Source organism: Triplophysa rosa, linkage group LG11 (assembly GCF_024868665.1).
Source record: "Triplophysa rosa linkage group LG11, Trosa_1v2, whole genome shotgun sequence".
Taxonomy (NCBI): domain Eukaryota; kingdom Metazoa; phylum Chordata; class Actinopteri; order Cypriniformes; family Nemacheilidae; genus Triplophysa; species Triplophysa rosa.
The window spans coordinates 11083715-11105168 of NC_079900.1; the positions used below are offsets into that span (position 1 = coordinate 11083715).

The window sequence follows — 21454 nt, forward strand, 5'->3', positions numbered from 1 at the left end:
GAGTGTGACTCCAGAGGCCATGCTCTCCCATGCTGAGAGGAAAAAAGGAAGAAGTGTCATTAAACAGATACTAAAAAACAAAGAACGCCAACAGGAGAATGAAGACATTGGTTGGAAGGGAGCAGAAGACATGTATCCTCTCCTTACTCTTTCCTGTGATGTTCTCAATTTGCTACAAAATGGTGCATGCTTCTGCATATGCAGCCAGGAAATGACTTAGAGTCTGAATTGAAATTAATGGTCGATTATGAAGAAAGGAAATTGTAGAGGAGAGAAAACCAGGTTTGAGTGTTTGAGAATGAATTTTTATGCACATTGCATGTCATATATAACTTCTTGTATACTTAATTTATATATTACATTTTTACCTTAATGTGAAAAAAACTACATAAATGGGTTTGTTAGGGTTGGTCCAGTAATTATTAGATGTATATAAAACAATTAAGTCCCCCCAAAAGTGTGTGTGTACACTGTAAAAAAAATCCCACAACAAATCGGATAAAGTACTGGCAGAAAATTACCAGTACATTTTCCTTTATTTTACGGACATTTCCGTTAATGCTAAAATGTAATTTAATGCAGTGCAAAATGAAAATACAGGTAAAACAACTGTAAAAAATTAATACGGAAAATTACTTCATTTTAAAACATTATATTGTGCCCTATTTTTAGAGTGTAGATATGATGCGATACTGGCACAGCATCACAAAATCTGTATCTCCATTGGATAAAATCTTACCCATAACCAAATTTTGTTGATACAGCGTTAATGTATTTTCATGTTCATTCTCTGTGAGGTAAAGATGGTGTCTGTGGTGAAGAAATGCAGAAGCAGGCTGTCATTGCTGATGCAGATAAATTAGGCAGAAGTGTAAGTATATTGAGGGATAAATGAGATGGTATTGCAATTATAGGTGCCAAAACTTCTCCAGCTTTCGATACACTGCTGATTGCACTAAATGCTCAAACTTTCATTTCAAAAGTAGGTTGGTTTTTTTCTCCTTTAACTTCAAAAGCTGACATTTAAACAGCATGAAAATCATTGTGACGATTACATTTGCAGACAAAAGATTGGATTTGCTATGTGAACATTCTAAACATGCATTTGAGCGCTTATTTTGTTTGGGATTTTACACTAAATGAATTGCAAGATAATGGTACTTGATTATAAAAACACTTCCATCCTATAGCACTTAATTACATTTCTTTGCAGTATTACTGAATTCATTGCTGAAAGTATAGTGTGAGACCCATTGACTACCTTTGCCTGTTTCCATACAGAAAAATAGACATCAAATACTTTAGATCATAGAGTCTAGAAGCTCTTTATGTGCCAATAAACTTTACGTACAAACCTACAAACTCAAGCATACACTTTTATATTTCTTATTTCAGCACACATACTATAATGACTCGTAGATTACTTTTTTCCCTCTCATATTCTCCAGAAGTGTGAAGCCACTGTTTAACACGTGTTGTGACATGAGTGCAGTTTCCTGCATTTAGTCTGCAAAATCTTTCCTATTAAAGGCCCCTGTATTTGAAAATCAATTTGTGATTCACTAGATGCTCAATAAAGGGATAGTTCACCCAAAAATAAAAATTCTGTCATTCTTTATTCATCTGTCATTCAAAAAGAATTATTTCTTATGTAGAACATAACAGAAGATATTTTAGTGTTTTTGAGTCCATACAATGGGGTTAATGTTGTTTGGTTACCGGTTCTTCAAAGTATCTTCCTTTGTGTTCCACAAGAGAAAGAAAGTCAAACCGTTCGAGCTTGACCAGATGCTTGGGCAACTGGTACACAATGGCATCTTTTTATATCCTGTACTGGATTGTAACTATATAACATGTCGGGATCCCTCAGTTCTGCAATCTGACCAATTGGTTCTGTGTTCAGTCAGGTTGCAAATTTATATTATTGACAGATGGTGAAGGACATTTCAGAAAATTGGGCGTTTCCATAGCAGTGCCTTGTTTCTAAGATTTATTTTCTCATTCTGTTGCACTTTGTACAAATTCTTATTCAATTATTAACATATATTCAAAACACAACAAACACTTTTAGTCATGTCTGAGCTGTTGTGTGTGGCTTGAGGTCTTGGCCTGATTCCTGCAGGTGCATAAAAGGGGGAGCACCACAAATGCTTTTTGCATCCTGACCTGGCTTTATATCATCAGAGTTTCCATTCCAGAGTCAACTTTCCATGATCATAAGCAGAAACCAGCTTCATCCGTGCTTAAATGTAGCCAGTGTATCATTTTGATTTTGGGTGTTGCAAATGCGTACATACAAGCACACTCATTTGCTGACAAAATGGTGAGAAAGAGAGAGAGAAACCACATACTTCCAGCAACTTCGTCTCAGCTGAGCTTCCTGTCGCATGCTTTGCTACTTTAGCAGAACAGCAGAAGTTGCGTGTTCCTTTATATACGTGCAAGTGTTACTTGGCAGACATGAGCGACATAGACTTTGTTATTTTAGCACTTTAACAGTAAACACATATAGGGAATATACACATATTTAAAGATGTGTTTTAATACATACATTTGTCACAATACAGATTTTAAAAGCACTATTACAATTGTAACAGTCTGCAGTACATGCGTTGTGATTGCAAACGGGCGGAGTTATGGTTCCGCTCGTTCTCGTGGGTGGCGTTTCAGGACGCGGAGGCGCGCGTGCAGGTAGAAGCAGAGTAGCGGATGATTCGTGGAGCGCAATAAAGGATAACAGCTAGGAGCTTCATCAATTCTAAGTTGCCGCGCAGTAGAGCAGCGAGAGAACGGTAAAAAAAATATTTGCTTTACTTCGTTTGTAGTATTAGAACAGGCTAAAAGTTGCCAGCACCAAAAGTAAATGTGTGAAGTTGTTTGCCAGTTTCAACGCACCGTTACAGAGCGATTGGGTGCGCGCCGGTGAGCTGCTCGTTTGAAATGTTCGCTTCGCTTCTTTATATTTCTAGTCATCTTAAAACCATTTTGTAGTTAGTTTCGTGGACAAACATTAATTGAAATTAACTTTAGTTGAACCCAAGGTAAAGAAAATGTTGAGGTATGTGAACTGCAATAGTTTAAAAAAGCATATTTGGAGACTCATACGTACTGTAGATAACTCATCAACTTGAGAGATGCCCACTGGGTGGCTACTTAAAAAAGCTAAAATAAGATGGTTGTGTATCATGTAAAATTTGATTTGTTAACATTTTACATTTTGGTCGCTAGATTGATAACTTAAATAAAGTATAGGAAGGTGTGTCCGAACTGAGTGGTAGTGTTGTATTTTTTATTCAATATCCAATTCTCATTTTTATGTTTCTAAGGGTTGTTATCTTAATATTTCAGGTTGCATCCATTAAAAATAAAGAAATAGTTTTACTTGTACATACTCTATGCTCAGCTGTTCATGTTATATATTCAGAATGAAGAAGCAGAGAATACATACTCTATTAAAGAAATGACACATTTCAAACTTCCCCTCAGGGAAATGTTTTTCTATTTTTGATATGTCTTCCAGTGCATGTATTATTCTGGACATGTTTTTAGAGCCCTGTATCTTTATTACTATGTGCATCCATGTTTTGCTCCCCAGTCCGCATTTCTATTAAGAGTCCATTTTTGTGTAAGACACACACATTATTCATTGTTTTCTTTATGTAAACATTCTCTCCCTTGACCAGATTAATTCACAAATTATGGATCTGGATGAAAATGCAGATGTTTTTAAAACATTTGAAGTGACTGTAAATGTAACAAATTGATGTGTCAAATTTTTGCATTCCAAGTAATGTTAAATTGTTGCTGTCTGATCAAGTCATTTAGCCCTGTCCGTGAGTGCCCCGCTATACGGCAGACAAAGCGCTCAGGAATAAAAATAACTGAATTATGTGGATCTGACAAAGAACATTAACATGACTGACAGATCAGCCCTCACAACTAATCGCTGCTCATCTCAAGAATGGTTTTCACAAGGCCAGAAGGGAGAGGGAGCCTACAAATCCATGTCTCAGTGTAATCTAGAGGTGGCAAATTGAAATGGATGACATTGAGGTGATGTCTTAGTTGTCTGGAGTATTTTACTGAGTGACATTTTATATTAAAGGATATTCCAACCATCACGTGGATGGCTGGACCAAAGGCATCATGCAAGATTCATATGATAGGCTAAATAGTGACAAAAAATTCATCATTGATGTGGCATGATGAGGCGCCCTATACATATACCTATACACATAAGAATTAAAAATATATATTTGTTGGTTGTTTTTTTATCTTTAGGAAATCTAGCCAAAAATCATGCTGCACCATTTAAAGGAGAAATGTAAAGTACAGTTTAATATTGTGTCATTTTTGTGATCTCTTGTGTCTTCCACTTTTTATTAACTTTTTATCTATGTGATCTGTAATTGTTGCAAATATCCTGTTACAGAGACCCACACTTTTTTAGATAGTATTTTGTTAACATTTGCTAACTCTCTCTCTCTCTCAAGAACATACTGTACATCATACTGCAGTAATTAAATGTAATTTAATCTGCATTTCCATGATTGTGATTATCGTCAGGCCTGTCTCTTTTCGTTACTCTGAAAAGCATAATTCAGAAGGAAACAAAGACTACTTTTAAGCCTATATAGTGTGTAATTCAGTCTGGTTAAAAAAATCCTCTTAAGGATAAACTCCCATGCACACATTTCAAAGACGAAGAGGGAGTTTTCGTTACAATGTTTATTCTCATGAGAGTATATTTCGCATCAGGGTAGTTGACAAATAAACCGTACCATGTGTCCTATGGTGTGACAGCAAAATGTTATAAAACAAACTGTTGATAATATATTATTTTAGAGAGATTTATCTTCGCACATACGGTTTATTTGTCTACTACCCATATATATTTGTGACTTGAGTAAAGTTGTCAACACAGCCACACCCAATATCAGTCCCATATTCACTAACTTTGTGTGTCACTTGTGCAGGAACTAAAACTTGACTGTAATGATACGCTCCAGAGCACCATCGCTAGTGCTGTGATAGACCTGGGTAGGCATCAGTTTTTTAAAGATCGGGAAACACTCGCAGTTTCTGCCAATCTCATATTAATCTTGAGTACCTATACAGTAGTATTGCATACGTTGTATCTTCGAAGAGTATTTAGTTTGATCAAATTTATAAAACCGATTATATCCGGAAAAAGACGAGCTGTTGGAGGCAGGCAGGGAGGACGGAACTACCACACAATACATCATCGCATTAATCCCTTCGTGTTTTTTACATTATGCACGTACGCGCCGATTGCCAACAAAACACAGACATATGACTTAGTTTGACTTACCGCGTGCAGTTCATGTCCGGCATCTTTTAGCACTGGGACCGCAAACGATCAAACGATCTCCAAATCCAGCGTTAAACCCACCGTTTATATAACATCCATCACTGAAATGCCTGAACAAACAAACACACCTCAACTAGTAATGAGTAAGCCAATCTTGATAAGCGGGTCTTCCTATCGCTCGTCGGTTGGCGCGTGGGTGGGCTATTTCTTTCGCCTTTTCCAGGAGAATTACCCAATAAAAGGAATAGGATTCCTGTTACGAATCAGGGATCCGGACTTATAAAAAACTTTCAGAAACAAGTTGGAGTGCTGGGGGAGTGTATCAAGCACAGAAATACTACGTCATACGTCCAACTCAAGTTGACCATGTTAAGCATGAGAAGCCAGCACGTTTAACAGTGTAAAGAAGTCAGAATGCATGAAATAGCCTGTTACACGATCTTTAACCATTCAATTTATTACTTTACTGACATCTACTTTTGTCTCATCTTTAGGTGAAGCTATGATGGCCCCTTGAAACCAAACACGTTTTTCAACATCCTCGGATCACAGGCAGCTTGTTACAGTAAGACCACCAATTCATTTATAATCATGCATGGGCCAGTGCAATAACTGGCTTGCTCTGTGTTTTCCTCCAATCTTTAAAAAATCTGCTTTTGGACTACATGAGGTCATGGAGGGTCCATTTTTTAGGTTAATATATGACCTATGACTCCATAACTCCATGTTACAAGACACACGTTTGCAGACGTGCAGATAGCCAGCTAACCACAGCTGCAAATCTGTGCTTAGCAAAAGCATCAGCAGGTGTTTGACCTATCTGGTCTCTCACATTCTGATTCACTTTTCTTTAACCATTAACATAATTCTCCCGTTTGTCTCTTGTCTGTATAGTAGCCCGTAATTCCTCTCCTCTGGTCGACCTTTCACTCTTTTATTATGGAGGCCAGGGGAAAATATGACTTTAATGGCACGGCAGAGGATGAGCTCAGCTTTCGAAAAGGAGACATTCTGAAGGTGAGTGACACCAAAACACAAAGTTTATACAAGTGTCATCTAAATAAATGACCTTTTTTTGAGAGCGTTCCACAAGACAACGCATACAGTGTCATCAGAGAAAGTGATTTTATAGTGAACAATGAAAGCATTAATTTAACAGAGCTGCCGTTTCTCTTTGATAGATTACAGAAAGATAAAAAAAAATGCTCTTTGAATGTGGGTTCATGTTATTTCTGGTAATCATTAGCAAACTGAAAGCAAACAAATTTAAAAGTGAACTACTGTGTTTACATTATAATTTAATTCAGACAAAGTTTTCGGTATTAAAGATTTTATCTTTTGTACACAGATCCTTGGATCTCAGGACGACTGGTTTAAGGCAGAGCTACATGGTCATGACGGCTACATACCCAAAAACTACGTTGAGAGACAAACACCAAGGTGAGAACATGCTTGTGGTGTTAAAGGGCTAGTTCACCCTAAAATGAAAATTCTGTCATCATTTACCCACCCTCGGGTTGTTTCAAACCTGTATAAATTACTTTGTTCTGTTAAATACAAAGGAAGATATTTGTAAGAATGTTAGCAATTTTCAGTTCTGGGACATCATCCACTATCCTGGTAGGAAAAAAATATTGTATATTTGTTCTGTTGAACACAAAATGAGGTATTTTGAAGAATTTAGGAAAGCAAACAGTTCTGGGGCACATTTGACTACCATTTCATTTTCTTACTATGGTAGTCAATGATGTCCCAGAACTGAAAATTGCCTAAATTCGTCTATATATGTTTCCCTGTGTTCATCAAAACAAAGTAATTTATACAGGTATGAAATTACATGAGGGTAAGTAAATGATGACAGAATTTTCATTTTTAGGTGAACTATCACTTAAATGTTTGCTTGTTTTTTTGCCACATGCAAATACCTTATGAGCATGTACTGTAATAGATAATATAGTTAAGTATTTTAAGTACATAAATAGAAAGAATGTAATATCTGCAAGAAAATAAAAGTTAACTTGTATGTCCACTGCAGCTGGTTCAAAGAGACTGCCAGCCGTGGTTCAGCTGAAGAAATACTCATGTCCCGGGAGGTTGGAGCTTTTATGATCCGAGGCAGTCAGAGTTCTCCTGGAGACTTTTCCATCTCAGTCAGGTAAAACAGGAAGCATGGACCTGGGGGTGCTTAGAACTGAAAAAAATCAATATGTGGATTTGTAGGGATCATCTAGTCAAATACTTGTTGTGGATCTAATTAGTCTATTAGTAAAACACTTATAGACTTGATTTACTTTTGTGCATGTTTCTGTTTACACTGAAGACACGTATTTCCCCACTGAATACCTCACCTAAATCTGGTGCTTTGGGTGGTGTTGTGGAAACATGACATTGTGGTGATGGTTTATGTGTCAAGGTTAGGCCAAATGTAGCAATATTTAGATTGATATTGGTATATTTAGTTTTTTAACTTAAGTTTATAGTAGCTCATTTCCTGTTTTAACTTTTGTTAATATCTTGTGTTAGAGCAGGGGTTTTCAAACTTTTGCATGCAAAGGACTCCCAAATATGATGAACCTTTTGCCAGGGACCCCTTTTCTAAAATATGTATCTATTTTTATATAAAGAAGCATTTAAACTGTTAGACTAATAGTAAGTGGCATATTATAAAGACAACATATGGTTTGAAGAAATTAAACTGTAATAATCTTCAGCAAAATTTTCTTTTTCTTAAAAAGAATTTGGGGGACCCCTGAGAACAGTGGTCGGGAACCTATGGCTCCCAAGCCACACATGGCTCTTTTCAAAAATCATGTGGCTCCCCAGGTGTCTTACCCTTCACTAACAGTCGATCGTTAAAAAACATCATAATATATATGAATATTTCAGGTTGTCCTCGCCAATACACACATGCAGTGCTATGTGCAATTGTCACGACATTAATCAACGGCAAACAACGTTTCTATGGTAACCTCTCGCGCCCGCAGCCCAGATTCAAGCTGCGCGGAGCGCAAGGACTTTAGAAGAGCGAGCCTCATGCTTTTGTTGAAAGTTGTGGCGTATGATACAGAAATCGTTGCCTCGCTATGTAATCAAATGTAAAATGTTTTAAAAACATACCATGCAGCAAAGTATCCGGTGAGCAGACGGAAGCAAACTGCGACGCGTCAGTATGCGCTGTGTTTAGCTCCTCATATCGGTGTGAGCAGTCTTTCTCGCATATGAAGTCCATACACACAGCTGTCAAGGTTGACAGAGGCGTTTCAATGCCGGTATGTAAGTATGTAAAGACCACGTACGAACCGAACTACAAAGCTATTAGCAAGACACTAGTTATGTTCGCTTTCATGAGGTGTTTTTTTATTGCCATATAACACGTATTGACAACAAAAGAGAATTACAGTATTACTCACAAATGTCACAAATTATTGATTAATACATACAAAAAATCAAATAACATAAATACAGCAAGAGGAAATAAGAAAAACACATAAAATGTCAAATTGAATTCGCCGATCGGTCTGCAGCATTTCAAGAAGTTGAACATACCTAATGCAAAGTCAGAAGACACATATGCAGTATTTTGTGAGTATCAGCACTATAGGAACGTGCACTTTTAAAAAAATAGTTATATGTTAGATAATGAAGTTTAATTGATCGGAGGCCTAATGTAAACCTGTAAGTTGTTTATAAGTAATTGAAAATCATTTTTCGGAGCCCCAGATGTATGCACTGTTTCGTTTGTTTCACTGCTTTGGCCTTGTCTGTGGACGTTATCTTATCGAAGGAAAAGAACAATTCATCCCCACAGGGACCATAGACTGTGGTCTGTGGACATAAATTAAGTTATTGAAGATGTTAGGATATATATATATAGTAGTTTTTGCAATGGCTCGTTTGCAAAAATAGCTCTTTGGTTAAAGAAGTTTCCCGGCCCCTGGGGGCACCCGGATTCCAGTTTGAAAACCACTGTGTTGGAGTACCTGCCTATAAAGGTTACTTGAATTGCCATCGCTAATATACTGTGTATCTGTTTATATTATGTGCTTTTTTGCCTGCATACATGGGACAAGTCACCCAAAAATAATGATTCACACTTATGTCACTCAAAACCTGTCTGACTGTTTCTTCTGTGGAACACAAAAGAAGATATTTTGAGAAATGTCTTGTGGTTTTGTGTCCAAACAATGGAAGTCAGTGTGTGCAAGTGCTGTTTGGTTACCAACATTTTTCAAAATGTCTTCTTTTGTGTTCGTACTAGTCATACAAGGGTGTGAAATATTTTTTTGGGGTGAACTATCCCATAAAAGTCACTGTGTAATTATGTTAGTATTATGTTGCTTGGGTTAAAATGCTCATATTTCATCTGGCCACGACACTGTCTACTGTACCTTGCCGTGTTGTGAACAGATTATACTCAAAATTGTCATAAACCACAAAGCTAAAAGATCCTTATATCCCAAGAGTCCTGCACCTGAGCCCACACTGAGCTTATGGAAATACTCCATCAATAATGCATCAATAACGCATCAACAACATCCATCTTATTACAGCAGTCAGAAAGTCCATTTGTTTCAGCCATACTGTCATAAATCACCTAAAGCTTCACGCTGACTGGATTGTGGGAGGCTAGGAGAGCGAGCTTCACAAATAGAGAGAATAAATAAGAGCTCCCTCCAGTGCATATAGTGGGTCTTGCAGCTCTATGATCCTTTTAATAAAACTTGCTCTCAGTTTTTTATTTGATTACTTTTTACAGCAAATTAAGGATTTAAACCTTAAATACTTTAATATGAATAAATAAGAGCTCTCTCCAGTGCATATAGTGGGTCTTGCAGCTCTATGATGCTTTTAATAAAACTTGCTCTCAGTTTTTTATTTGATTACTTTTTACAGCAAATTAAGGATTTAAACCTTAAATACTTTAATACAGGAGTAGATAATCTTGCTTCCTAAAGAGTTTAGTTCCATCCTCTAACACACCTTCTTGTAATTACACTGTAAAGTGACCCCGAACAGCCTGCTTAGCTGGATTAACTGCTTTAAAACACTGTGAAGTTGCCATATATAAATTAATTACCTATGGAAATTTGACTATGTTATTCTATAACAACCTTCACCACATTTATTTTACCATTTAACTTCTTTCACCAATGCTTGTGGCTGATAATCAAAAAGTTAATCAAAAACGTTTGCTAAAGCAAAGTTCCTTTTAAAACGTGATAATTATGCCTTTATAAATTTGACTTTAAACACTAAATGAGCAAAATGAAGGGGATTATGACATAGAACGAAAAATTCCAAAAGGTGTTAAATCTAAGCTGTATTACTATACATTGTACAGTACAATTATTTCTTTTTCATTTCTTTCCATCACAGACACGAGTTTGACGTACAACATTTTAAAGTTATGAAGGATAATAAGGGCCATTATTACCTGTGGACAGAGAGGTTTACCTCCCTCAACAAGCTGGTGGACTTCTACAAGTCCACCTCTATATCCAAGCAGAGAGAGATCTTTCTCAGAGATGGAAGTGAAGCCGAGCCAAGAGCACCTCAGCCTGTAAATATGCTCCAGATTTTTATCAGATCTTTGCGAAATATGCTGAATTAACTTGAAAGAATCTGCGCACAGCAGATAAATAATGATGTGATGTGTACATTTTTTTGTCAGCCGGAAGTTCGATCCCCCCCAGGTGGCGGCTATGGTGGTCCCCAATCTTCAACACAACACCGCAACACAGCAGATCACAACCAGAAGGTATCAGCTTATTCCAAACACAGACCAAAAAAATGTAATCTAAATTCCGAACTGGTTTCATGCATATTCATTTACAAAAAAATTTTTTAAATATAGCATGCATGAATTTACTATTTTAAAAAAAATGTTTAAAAAAAATTTTTAATTCCAGTATAAGTACACAATGCTTCACTCACCTTGACAACTGCTCTCACAGTCATGACAAAAGTTATCAGTAAAAAAATAATTAAAAGTTCAGTCTAAAGGTCTATACATAATTGTTTCCCCTGAAATGTAAATGTGCTCTTTTTTCAGAGTAAGAGGGGAAGTGTTGAGGACAAAGCTAACACTGTGCCTCATGCCGGGAGGAACAGCCCTGCTCCTCGACGAAGCTCAGAAACTGCTCCGGTACAACACTAAAAGTTCTAACAAACACAAATGCACACACACACGGCTTTCATGGATGTCATAAATGACAGTGTTTTTGTCGTGTGTGAACTGACACCTTATACAGAACTAACACTTTGATATATGTGTCTGTGTCTGTCAGAGGTCGACCATACAGGTCAGAGCCGTATATGACTTCACAGCCGAGGAAGATGATGAGTTGGGCTTCAGTGCAGGAGACATCATTGAAGTTCTGGACCGTTCTGATGCATCATGGTGGAAAGGACGATTGCGTGGCAGGACCGGTCTTTTCCCTGCCAATTACACTGATCAGATCTGACACCTTCCCATTGCTCAGAGGAGTGGAACCACCTTGCCAACAGTCAAAACATAATTTATAGCATTCTGTCTCAGAGTGCCGGTCTGTAACATATTGACTAATGTACGGACTGGTCCATAATTTCAAGAATTTCGATTTTAGAAGGATGGCTGCAGCACCGTTCAAGAGAACTGAGATTCCAAGTGTTTTATTTAATAAATAAGGTACGAAGAAATAGACCATTACCCTTATATGCCAAATTCCCCAAAGGACGTGATCATTTCCTTTATGAAATATTGAATTGTACATTGCCCTCATACAATAACCCTCTTATCTCATTCATCATCATGTCAAGAAGTTATTTCCTTAGGACACTAAACATTGTAATAATGTTTTTACAAATAAGAAACCAGGCAGAAGAGTTATTGTATAATTATTGTTTTGATAAGCAGAATGGAAAATACAAATGATTGGTATGTTCTAAATAAACATGACCTTTTTGCTTTAAAACATAAGTATTATTTTTGGGAGCTAGTTGTTAGTTTTTATCGGATATTTTGTGATTAAACAAAACAATGACGCCACTCAATGAAAGTGTTGTATCAAAATCCGAGTCCTAATCTCACGGGGAGTCGAATTTAGGTACAACACCGGAATCCTCCTACACACACAGCTACGGTAAGATGAAGCTCCGCCCACCGTTCCAGCGAACCCCCGCCCACCGTTCCAGCGAACCCCCGCCCACACGCTTCTTTTATCTCTTGCTGACTCACCTGAATCAACCATTCAAACAGGTAAAAGTGGGAAGAGTGTTTCACAGGTGATCCGTTGGAGCACCGCTGCCATGGCTGAGTCTCAGTTGATATGCATGGACGATGAACACGTTAACGTGAAGATACCGGAATGTAGACCGGCGTTTTATTACAGCGAGGAGCAGCGGGCCGCGCTCGAGCAGCTCTTGAAAAACGGGGACGGCGCTTTCAAGATGCGTCTGAAAGAGGACAACATTAAAGACTTTCTCTCCGCCAGGGAAATTAAACTGATGCGGGATACCTTTCAGGAATATGACAGTGACTCGGACACCTGTTGCTCACAGTCACCCCATGATACGAGCGAAGACTCAGGTGTGCATTCTACCTACTGGCCGACCATGTCTGATACAGAGATCCCTCCGCTGGACATCGGTTGGCCCAGCAACGGCTATTACAAAGGGGTGACACGGGTGTCGGTTTACACCCACCCACCCAAAACCAACAGTCCGCATATTAAAGAAGTAGTGCGCAGACTCATTCAAGAATCTACAAAGGTAAGCATCTGTTAAGTGTCCTGAGTCGGATGCTAATACAAAACAAAGTTTATTTTATTTTTTAACTCATGCTGCTTCAATAGCCTTATTTGGTGTGTGTTATTTTGTGGTTGTGGCCATGACAAGTTCCCAGACCACTATCATACAAAACATGGGGAAAAAATGGGATTGTTGTTTGTTCCTTGTGTTTGAAAGCACATGATATTGACCAGCTCCATAAACGTTTATGAGAGGCTGTAATTATGTAGCCTATGTCATGTGACTGTATGTAAAATTCCCTGCCAGGAAGTTTATTTTCTGAGTTTGACGTCAACCTTTAAATGAAGTTCACCCCCACTGTGTTTAAAAACAGCTGTCGTGGGACTAAATAATGAAAGAGCATTTATGTGGCAATTGACCAGGCCTGAGGCCTTATTTCTCTATCACCATGAATGTTTGTTCATTGACGTTTAGTCCTACTAAATAGCGTGCAACAGAGACACTGCATTTTATAAAAAAGTATAGAAGTTCAACATTGTAAATGAAAATGTAATTCTGAATTGTTTTCTAAATAAACAAACACTGTTTGGGAATTAGGAAATAATATGTAATCTATGTTATTTCTGTTTTATGTCAAATTTACTCAAATTCCTCAAACTATTACATACAAGGTACAAAGATGTGAGTTTTCTGTGTTCCATTGAGTTCAGTGATTATGAAGATTACAGACCAGTCACTCTCAAAGACGAAAATGGTGTTAAAGTGTCATGGATCATATGACCGTTATCTTGTGTGAGAAACGTGACGTAAGGACAGGAGGTAAAATCCTTGGAGTTTTACTGTAAGTGCCCAACCCCTCCTCTATCCTGTTTCCTTGTCAATCACACCACCAGAAGCCTTGGGTTCCAATACCAAGTTCTACACACATAAATAGATGATGTCTCTTCCTTAACAGTGTTAAATTAGTAATAATGACACACTGATGATTCATAAGGTTAATGATTTATGAAAGCTTAAGAGCTGGAGTCCCACTTCATTCCATTCCACCGGTTACAATAGCTGCTAATGTCCTGTCACACAAGGCATGTAAATCTTTCAACAATGTTTATATTTCAAACTATTTAATCATTTATTGGCATACACAGCCAATTGCCATTTTTGTACGTTCTTGATATATTCAAATAGACTCTAATGGTTTATGTGACACACATATCCTGACAACACAGTCAACAATCATCCAGTCAATGTTAGCATTAGATTATGTCAACAGAACATTGTATTTACTTATGTCATGACCAAATGAATATAAAGGTGTCTTTTCCAAATTCCCATTTTGTACTGCCACTTCTGTGCTTAAAGTTCCTTAATGCTTGAAAATGGACAGTTTGCCATCAGTCAAACAGGTTAGGCTGGTAAAACCTTTCTGAAATGGTCCAATTTGTTGTCGACATTCTTTTTTTTTTCTCGTATATGGTTATTTGATATTGTAATTATATTCATTTAATCTGTGCTTGAGTGTTATGGGCAACGGGTTAACAAAAAATTCCTGGGAATGATTTTTCCTTGAATGTATCGTTACAGTTATCTTCAATGCTTATCACTTCCTTCTGTTTTTATCTAGAACTGAACTTGGGCATCTTGAGTATGATGTGAGTTTGTAAGGAAGAAAGGGAATGTTACCAGAAAATAACTAGGCTTTACAGCGGGTTTTTTCACATACTTAAGCTTTTGTGCTGTTCTAGTTTTCATTTATTTTCAATGTTTTATGTGGTTTGTATTTGACATATTCAACGCATATGCGTTTTGATTCAGTCTGTTTGCAAGTGTGACATGAATAGCTTGCTCTGGGCAAAATGTGTTCGTAAAACTTCAAATGAAATCATATGTTCATGTTTTATTTGTGTTCTTGAATGATTTTAAAAGGACACGTTGCCTTGAGTTTAAATCCATCATTGATTTCTAACGTTAAATCTAATCTAACAAACATTCTATGCAAATTCTTCCTGTCATTTACATGGCTTTGAATACTGAATATGTGCTATATCTCAAGTTTTCTCATGTTAAGAGAAAAGTGTTTGTTATACATTTGTCAATTACAAGTGTGTAATGTGTGAACATTAAAAAAATACAGTAAAAACACACAACATTAACACATGAACAATCATTTTAAGTTCGTAAATGTGAAAGTAAAACCAGAAAACAAACTAGAAAACAATGCAACTGTATTAATTATTTATGTCCCAGTGCATGCTGGGAAAGAGTGAATGGGAAAGAACCACAAAACATTATTTTAATTGTATGCCTATTAGAACTAAAAGCATCAGTCACCTGCTAGGCTTGCTAGTTCACCCTAAACAAATTAGAGCAAGTTGTCATAGAAATTTGCATGTATTGCATGTCTTACTAAAAGCCGTAAATTGCTCGAACTTCAGAATAGCAAGTAAACAAGAAACTAAAATCAACATTATCTTGTTTTTATCAGGCCATTTTTGCTTGAATGATCTTTCAAGTTTTTTCATAGCTGAGCAACTTTCACATTCATGTCAGGTTTGTTTTCATTGATTTGTCTGAACCTGTAAATCAGCTTGTCTTTAATGTGTCTGTGCTGAATTATATATGCTCTTTTTTTCACCTGTCCACTATAAGACTGCACATGTTCATTCAAGCTGAGACCGGCTGTGCAAACAACTAGAGTCATCAAAAATGGATAATAACAATACAACTGCCTTTTAAGGAGTTTATTGGGCTAAGTGCTAACCACTCATAGACTTTCCTTGGTTTTCAGTTGGTGGCCGTGGTCATGGATCTGTTGACGGACCTGTTGATCCTGCAGGATCTCTTTGACGCGGCGAGTAAGAGGGGGGTGGCTGTGTACTTGCTGCTGGAGGAAAACGGCTTGCCTCACTTCCTGGACATGAGCAGCAGACTGCAGATTTCTGCACAGCATCTGAGGGTGAGCAATTCACAAGCTCTCTGCAATTCTGCTTCAGAGATGTTGGTTAAAGGTGCTGTGTGTCAATTTTTGAAGAATCTTATGACATAAATGCGATATAATATACATAATTATGTCTTCAGAGGTGTATAAAGACCTTACATAATGAAGCGTTATGTTTTTATTACTTTAGAATGAACCATTTCTATCTACACCACGGGAATTCAACATGTTGTTTCTACAGTAGCCCTAAACGGACAAACTGCTCTACAGTGCGCGTTTCGTTAATATGTTATCTTCTTCGACAAAGAAGCAAAAACGTGACGACATCTTAGTTCTGTGTCAGCCACCGTAGTGCTTCGAAAGGGAGGGGTGGAGTGACCTCACCACTAGATGCCGCTAAATTTCATACACTGGACATATAAAGTATGATGGTAGATAGCATTGAGTTTGATAAAGCAATGCTATAATGAAAAAAAACACGTTTGAGATGAAGTTGAAGCTACATGCTTTCCTTAAAAGGGAAAATTCACCCAAAATTTAAATTCTCCATGATTTACTCCCCATCGTGTCATTCCAAACCTGTATGACTTTCTTTCTTCTGCACAACACAAAGAAAGCTATTTTGAAGATGTTTCTCAAAATATCTTCTTTTGTGTTCCACAGATAAAACATATACAGTCGTATACAGATGGTGAATGACGCAAGGGTGAATAAATGACAGAATTTTAATTTTGGGGTGAACTATCCCAAACCTACATCATTACATGCGTATGTTAAGAGAACTCCAGACGGTCCTTATCATGCGCTACTGCTTCTAGAATAGGTGAAATACTAACACGTGATTTACCACATCACGCATGAGTGCACACGTTACCACAGAGTCAGCTGACCTAGAGGGGAGGTGTTTGAACTTGAATCTCTGGATGACTGTCTGTTGCCACAGGGTTCAACTGACTTCCCGGTTTTGTGTACACACATGACACCTGCACAGCTCCTGCAGAATACAACCCAGGGCTTTCCGCAAAATAACTACCCTGAATAGCACCGATACATTGCCAGCAAGTCTCATCTATTATCTGTGTGATTGCTTTTAATATGGGACACTGGGCTTTTCTCCTGAGACTGTACACTGAGCAACAGACTTCAGTATTGTTATGTTGAAAGAGAACAGCCAGATTTCAAAAGAACTCTGAAAAAACAGGCAACTTGATCTCATGTAGGAGAGCCGTGAAGAGCTCTCATCTCTCACGCTTCTGCTATTCCCTCGTCTTTGCCAGCTTGAGCTTTATTCAGGGTGCTTTTGTAACCGCAGGTTTCTTCTCTTTAGAGTCTTCGCTGTGCAAATGAATTCGCCACACCTCTGTGTGCAAGGATTTCTTTTCCATTAACCTCACACTGTCGATTTCGCCTTGGATGCTTGCCCAAGTCAGGCGTGTAGCACCTCAGTCTTTCTTTGAATCACCCAGATCACCCTGTCAACCATTTTACGTGCATTTTTATAGCACGTTTCAATTGCGCTCCTTTGTTTTAGAACCTGCGGGTGCGAACCGTGAGAGGCTCAGGCTTGGCTCTGTCTTTCGGTCGTCTCCCAGGATCACTCTGCTCCAAGTATATGTTGGTGGATGGGGAGAAAGTGATGTCTGGATCATACAGGTTAGTTTGTTCCTCTTCACACACCCCAACAACTGAACTAACTTTTTTCCTCATTACATTTTCTTAAAAAAATTGAGTACCCAGAAAAGCGCTATATAAATGTAATGAATTATTTACCCTTTCCGTCTCCATAGCTTTACGTGGAGCTCCTCCAGAATGAACCGCAACACAATCACTGTGATGTCAGGACAAATCGTTGACTTCTTCGACAATGACTTCAGAGAGCTGTACGCAGTGTCCGATAAAGTGGATCTATACCAGGAGTTTCACATCAGCAAGCCATCTCTGTCCGTTCCCGTGCTGAAAACGCCAGCAGAACCCAACCGACCTGCAGTTCCTGTGTCCACATCTCGTTTCCAGGTCTCGCTGGAGGACAACAAAAAGACTGACCTAAAGGTTCCTGCACATAAATACCACAATCCTAAGTACTCTTTGGTTGTCGGCAACAGTCTAGGTATAACTGGCTCCTTGCAGGATCTTTCAGCTCTTAGGGACTATGATGATCATGACTCTGTGAATAATATTGAAAAACAAATCTACACCAACGGGGACGTTGTCAAGACACAGTCCCCGGGTGCGACAGAGGACGGTAAGGGTGATGGGAAAAAACTCTCTCCGTTTGGTTCTAAAAAGCAGCGCAGTTCCTTCCGACATTTCTTGAAAGGAAGAGCAAACAATCAGAATCCAGACACAATCTCTAAAACAACCAATCAAAGCACAGATCCCAAACAGATCAGTCATAAAGACACTAAGATTACTAATAACTCCAATGAAGCATCTTGGTTGGTCACTCAGACCAAGGGAGATGCATCCAAAGACAGTATTTCCACAACTCTTCAAAAGAACTCGGAGAATGGCAGCACAGATGAACTTGACGACACCTTTGAGATTATAGCAAATCCACCAGAGGTGAAGTTTAAAAGTAAAAAGAGCAAAATGGGTCCGAGGAGTTCCTCTCTTCAGGCTATTCCTACATTCGGCGAGGAAGGTACGTAAAGAATGCCAAACTACATCCATATATGCTTTTGTGGTGCAGTGTTTGTTTTAAAGATGGCGTATCACAGGCAGTTTCTGCCAATCTCATATGAATCTTGAGTACCTATACAGTAGTATTGCACACGTCGTATCTTCGAAGAGTATTTAGTTTGATCAAATTTATAAAAGAGAGATACAGCTGTGCGATTATTTCCGGAAAAACACGAGCTGCTAGAGGTGGGACTAGTGGGGAGAGTGGGATGGAACTACAGCACATCATCACATCGTGTTTTGTACATTATGCATGTACACGCCGATTGCCAAAAAAACACAGACGTATGACTTAGTTTGACTTACTGCGGTGCAGTTCATGTCCGGCATCTTTTAGCACTGGGACCGCGCCATCTATCAGTTTCTATCAAATCCAGCATTATATCCACCGTTTATATAACATCCATCACTGAAAGCCGTGAACAAACAGACACACCTATACTTCACACCTAGCCCATCTTGACGCAGCGCAGATAACCTAGATGGTAAGCGGGTCTCGCTCGAAGGTTGGCTCGTGGGCGGGCTCTTTCTTTCGCCTTGCCGTGCTTTTCCTGGAGAATGGCCAATAAAAGGAATAGGGATCCAGAATTATAAAAAAGCTTTCAGAAACAAGTTGGAGTGCTCGGGGGGTGTATCAAGTACAGAAATACTACGTCATACGTCCAACTCGTTTTTGAACAAGTTGACCATGTTAAGCATGAGAAGCTTTAACAGTGTAAAGAAGTCAGAGTGCATGACATAGTATGATACCCGATCTTTAACCGTGTTTGTTTGACTTCTTTTGTTTGTTTTTAGGCCTGAGAGGGCGGAGGCGTAACCAGAAGAAGGCTTGCATTCAGTCTTGAGATATCATTCTCATCTCATTCATGAACATGTGCTTGAAAATCAAGACTTTAGACACTAGGACAGGTCGAACAAGAAAATGAGCAGCAAATACTGTAACATTAAAGGGAATTTCTCACATCCAACAATTATGGAAACAAGATTGGACAAGGTGTGGATGGTGATTATCCATAAAATAACGTCGGTGGTTGAAATGAGTTTGACAAGATTGTGAGGTTGTTATTGTTGTTCGACTGTAATAACTTTCAAAATGCTGACATTGCAAGAAACTGCTGTGACAAAGAATGACTGAAACATAATCCTCACTTAGAGGTCACGTGACTTCCTGTCTGACTTAGAACGCATAGGTCGATGAAGTTTAGTATGTGTGAGCATGTATGCTTTTTCTTTTCATTTTGTATATCAAAGACATTTGCTGTTCAATAGATGCTTATGATCTCTGCTCCACATACCCTGTGAAAATCAGCTCCACCTCCTCAATGCTCTGCGTGTGACTCCATCAGAGAAAGGCGGGGAAAGGTCCACAGTTGACAAATAAGCAACTAAGTGAAACATGAAAAGTGCCTGATCAGTTACAGCGAAGCTTGTCGGATTTCGGAAAAATGCAACCCCGAGGTTTTTTGGCTTTAGGCCTACGTCAGAGCGGGATGATTAATACAAGTTTGTTGCACTTCAAACACTGCATTTGAGCAAACACCCACTCTGTAGCTACGGCTCCTTCAAAGAATGTCATTTCCTCATTGCACTTAAGTATAGATGTGAAGCATTCAATTCGTTTTCATTGCGAGTGCAAATATGTGAAAGGACCATGGCCTTAAATAAACGGATACTTCCTTTTTCTTTATACTTCTTCTGTCGAGCTGTGATCTTGCACTTACTACCTGTGAAAAATGAAATGACCATGAGCCTCACCTGCTAAACGTTCATTAAATTCAGTTGTGAAGTGGCTAACAGCTACAATTACACTTATTATTATAAATACATACAAAGGTATTTTATGTATTTATTATTACAACACGTATTTATCATTATTAATACATTAAAAAGGTTGAAAAAATCCAGAAAACGAGGCCATGGTACTCGAATCCCAGACGACGTCGTCAGAGATAGGTCAACAGCTCTGTTTGGCTAACAAAGGCGCGACACTTGTGCTCCCTTGTTTGTTAAGAGTATTATTAGTCCTGTAGCTAACGCATGTAAATATTCATGGTTTAGGCCTACGCATGAAGAAAGCAAAGCGTTTCAGGTATGAGCCAAGACTGAGTCAGTCATCAATTTGCGTATGACTGGGATACATGGACACATAGGTTAATATCTGATACAGCAGCAAAAAGAAATGAAAGGAGATGAAAAGATGGGGAAGAGGGGAGTTGGCTCTTTAGACCACAAGCACAGTATAGAGTTTTTTTTTTGCAAAGAAAACAGCTGCAACCCTTGAAAATACAAACGTTTGTAGCAATTTAATGGTTGATCGTCAGCATCCTCTGCTGGAGGATTGTGTGTATTGTCTGTCGTAAACGAGCCTTCCCAGGTAATCAAGTACACTTTATTTTCACTTCCATAATGCACTTTAAGTGTCACACATTATTTTTTTAACTTAATATATAAAAGTATTGTCTCAAAATAACAGTTGAGTACACTTAAGCTTATCCTAATAAGTACTAAAAACAAATTGTTGTATCATGTACAACTTTAGTGCGTGAAAACAGAGCACTTTAAGCACATTTAAGTGTGTTAAGGTGCACTTTATTCACCTATATTGTTTGATACATTAACAAATTGCCTTGTAAAGTAAACTTAGGCTACCTCAGAATAATAACCAATGTCATTTAGTAGTTGTATTAATAAAGTTGATTTGTGTCTTTAATAAATAAAGCAGTAAATAAAGCATTTTAAAGGCATTCGCAACCTGATTGTGTTAAGAAATTGTATTATTT

The 21454-nt window shown here is 38.1% G+C and overlaps 2 protein-coding genes across 2 annotated transcripts; both read left to right on the forward strand.

The window, feature by feature from the left end:
• Window positions 1-2524: 2524 nt before the first annotated feature.
• Window positions 2525-12299, forward strand: grap2a (GRB2 related adaptor protein 2a). Its single transcript, XM_057346100.1, has 9 exons — window positions 2525-2792; window positions 5827-5897; window positions 6227-6349; window positions 6681-6772; window positions 7368-7487; window positions 10709-10892; window positions 11004-11090; window positions 11385-11477; window positions 11620-12299. The coding sequence occupies exons 3-9, from the start codon at window positions 6272-6274 to the stop codon at window positions 11794-11796; spliced, it is 831 nt and encodes a 276-aa protein (XP_057202083.1). The 5' UTR covers window positions 2525-2792; window positions 5827-5897; window positions 6227-6271; the 3' UTR covers window positions 11797-12299.
• A 57-nt stretch (window positions 12300-12356) lies between these two features.
• Window positions 12357-21415, forward strand: fam83fa (family with sequence similarity 83 member Fa). The gene is made up of 5 exons (XM_057346082.1): window positions 12357-13081; window positions 15846-16013; window positions 17527-17648; window positions 17783-18636; window positions 19470-21415. The coding sequence occupies exons 1-5, from the start codon at window positions 12620-12622 to the stop codon at window positions 19517-19519; spliced, it is 1656 nt and encodes a 551-aa protein (XP_057202065.1). The 5' UTR covers window positions 12357-12619; the 3' UTR covers window positions 19520-21415.
• The last annotated feature ends 39 nt before the right edge of the window (window positions 21416-21454 follow it).

Coding starts and splice junctions, on each gene's coding strand:
- grap2a (XM_057346100.1), top strand. CDS start 6,272: ATGGAGGCCAGGGGAAAATATGACTTTAATGGCACGGCAGAGGATGAG. Junction 6,773..7,367: donor GTTGAGAGACAAACACCAAG/GTGAGAACATGC, acceptor TGTCCACTGCAG/CTGGTTCAAAGAGACTGCCA. Junction 11,478..11,619: donor GAAGCTCAGAAACTGCTCCG/GTACAACACTAA, acceptor TGTGTCTGTCAG/AGGTCGACCATACAGGTCAG.
- fam83fa (XM_057346082.1), top strand. CDS start 12,620: ATGGCTGAGTCTCAGTTGATATGCATGGACGATGAACACGTTAACGTG. Junction 13,082..15,845: donor TCATTCAAGAATCTACAAAG/GTAAGCATCTGT, acceptor CTTGGTTTTCAG/TTGGTGGCCGTGGTCATGGA. Junction 17,649..17,782: donor GTGATGTCTGGATCATACAG/GTTAGTTTGTTC, acceptor CCGTCTCCATAG/CTTTACGTGGAGCTCCTCCA.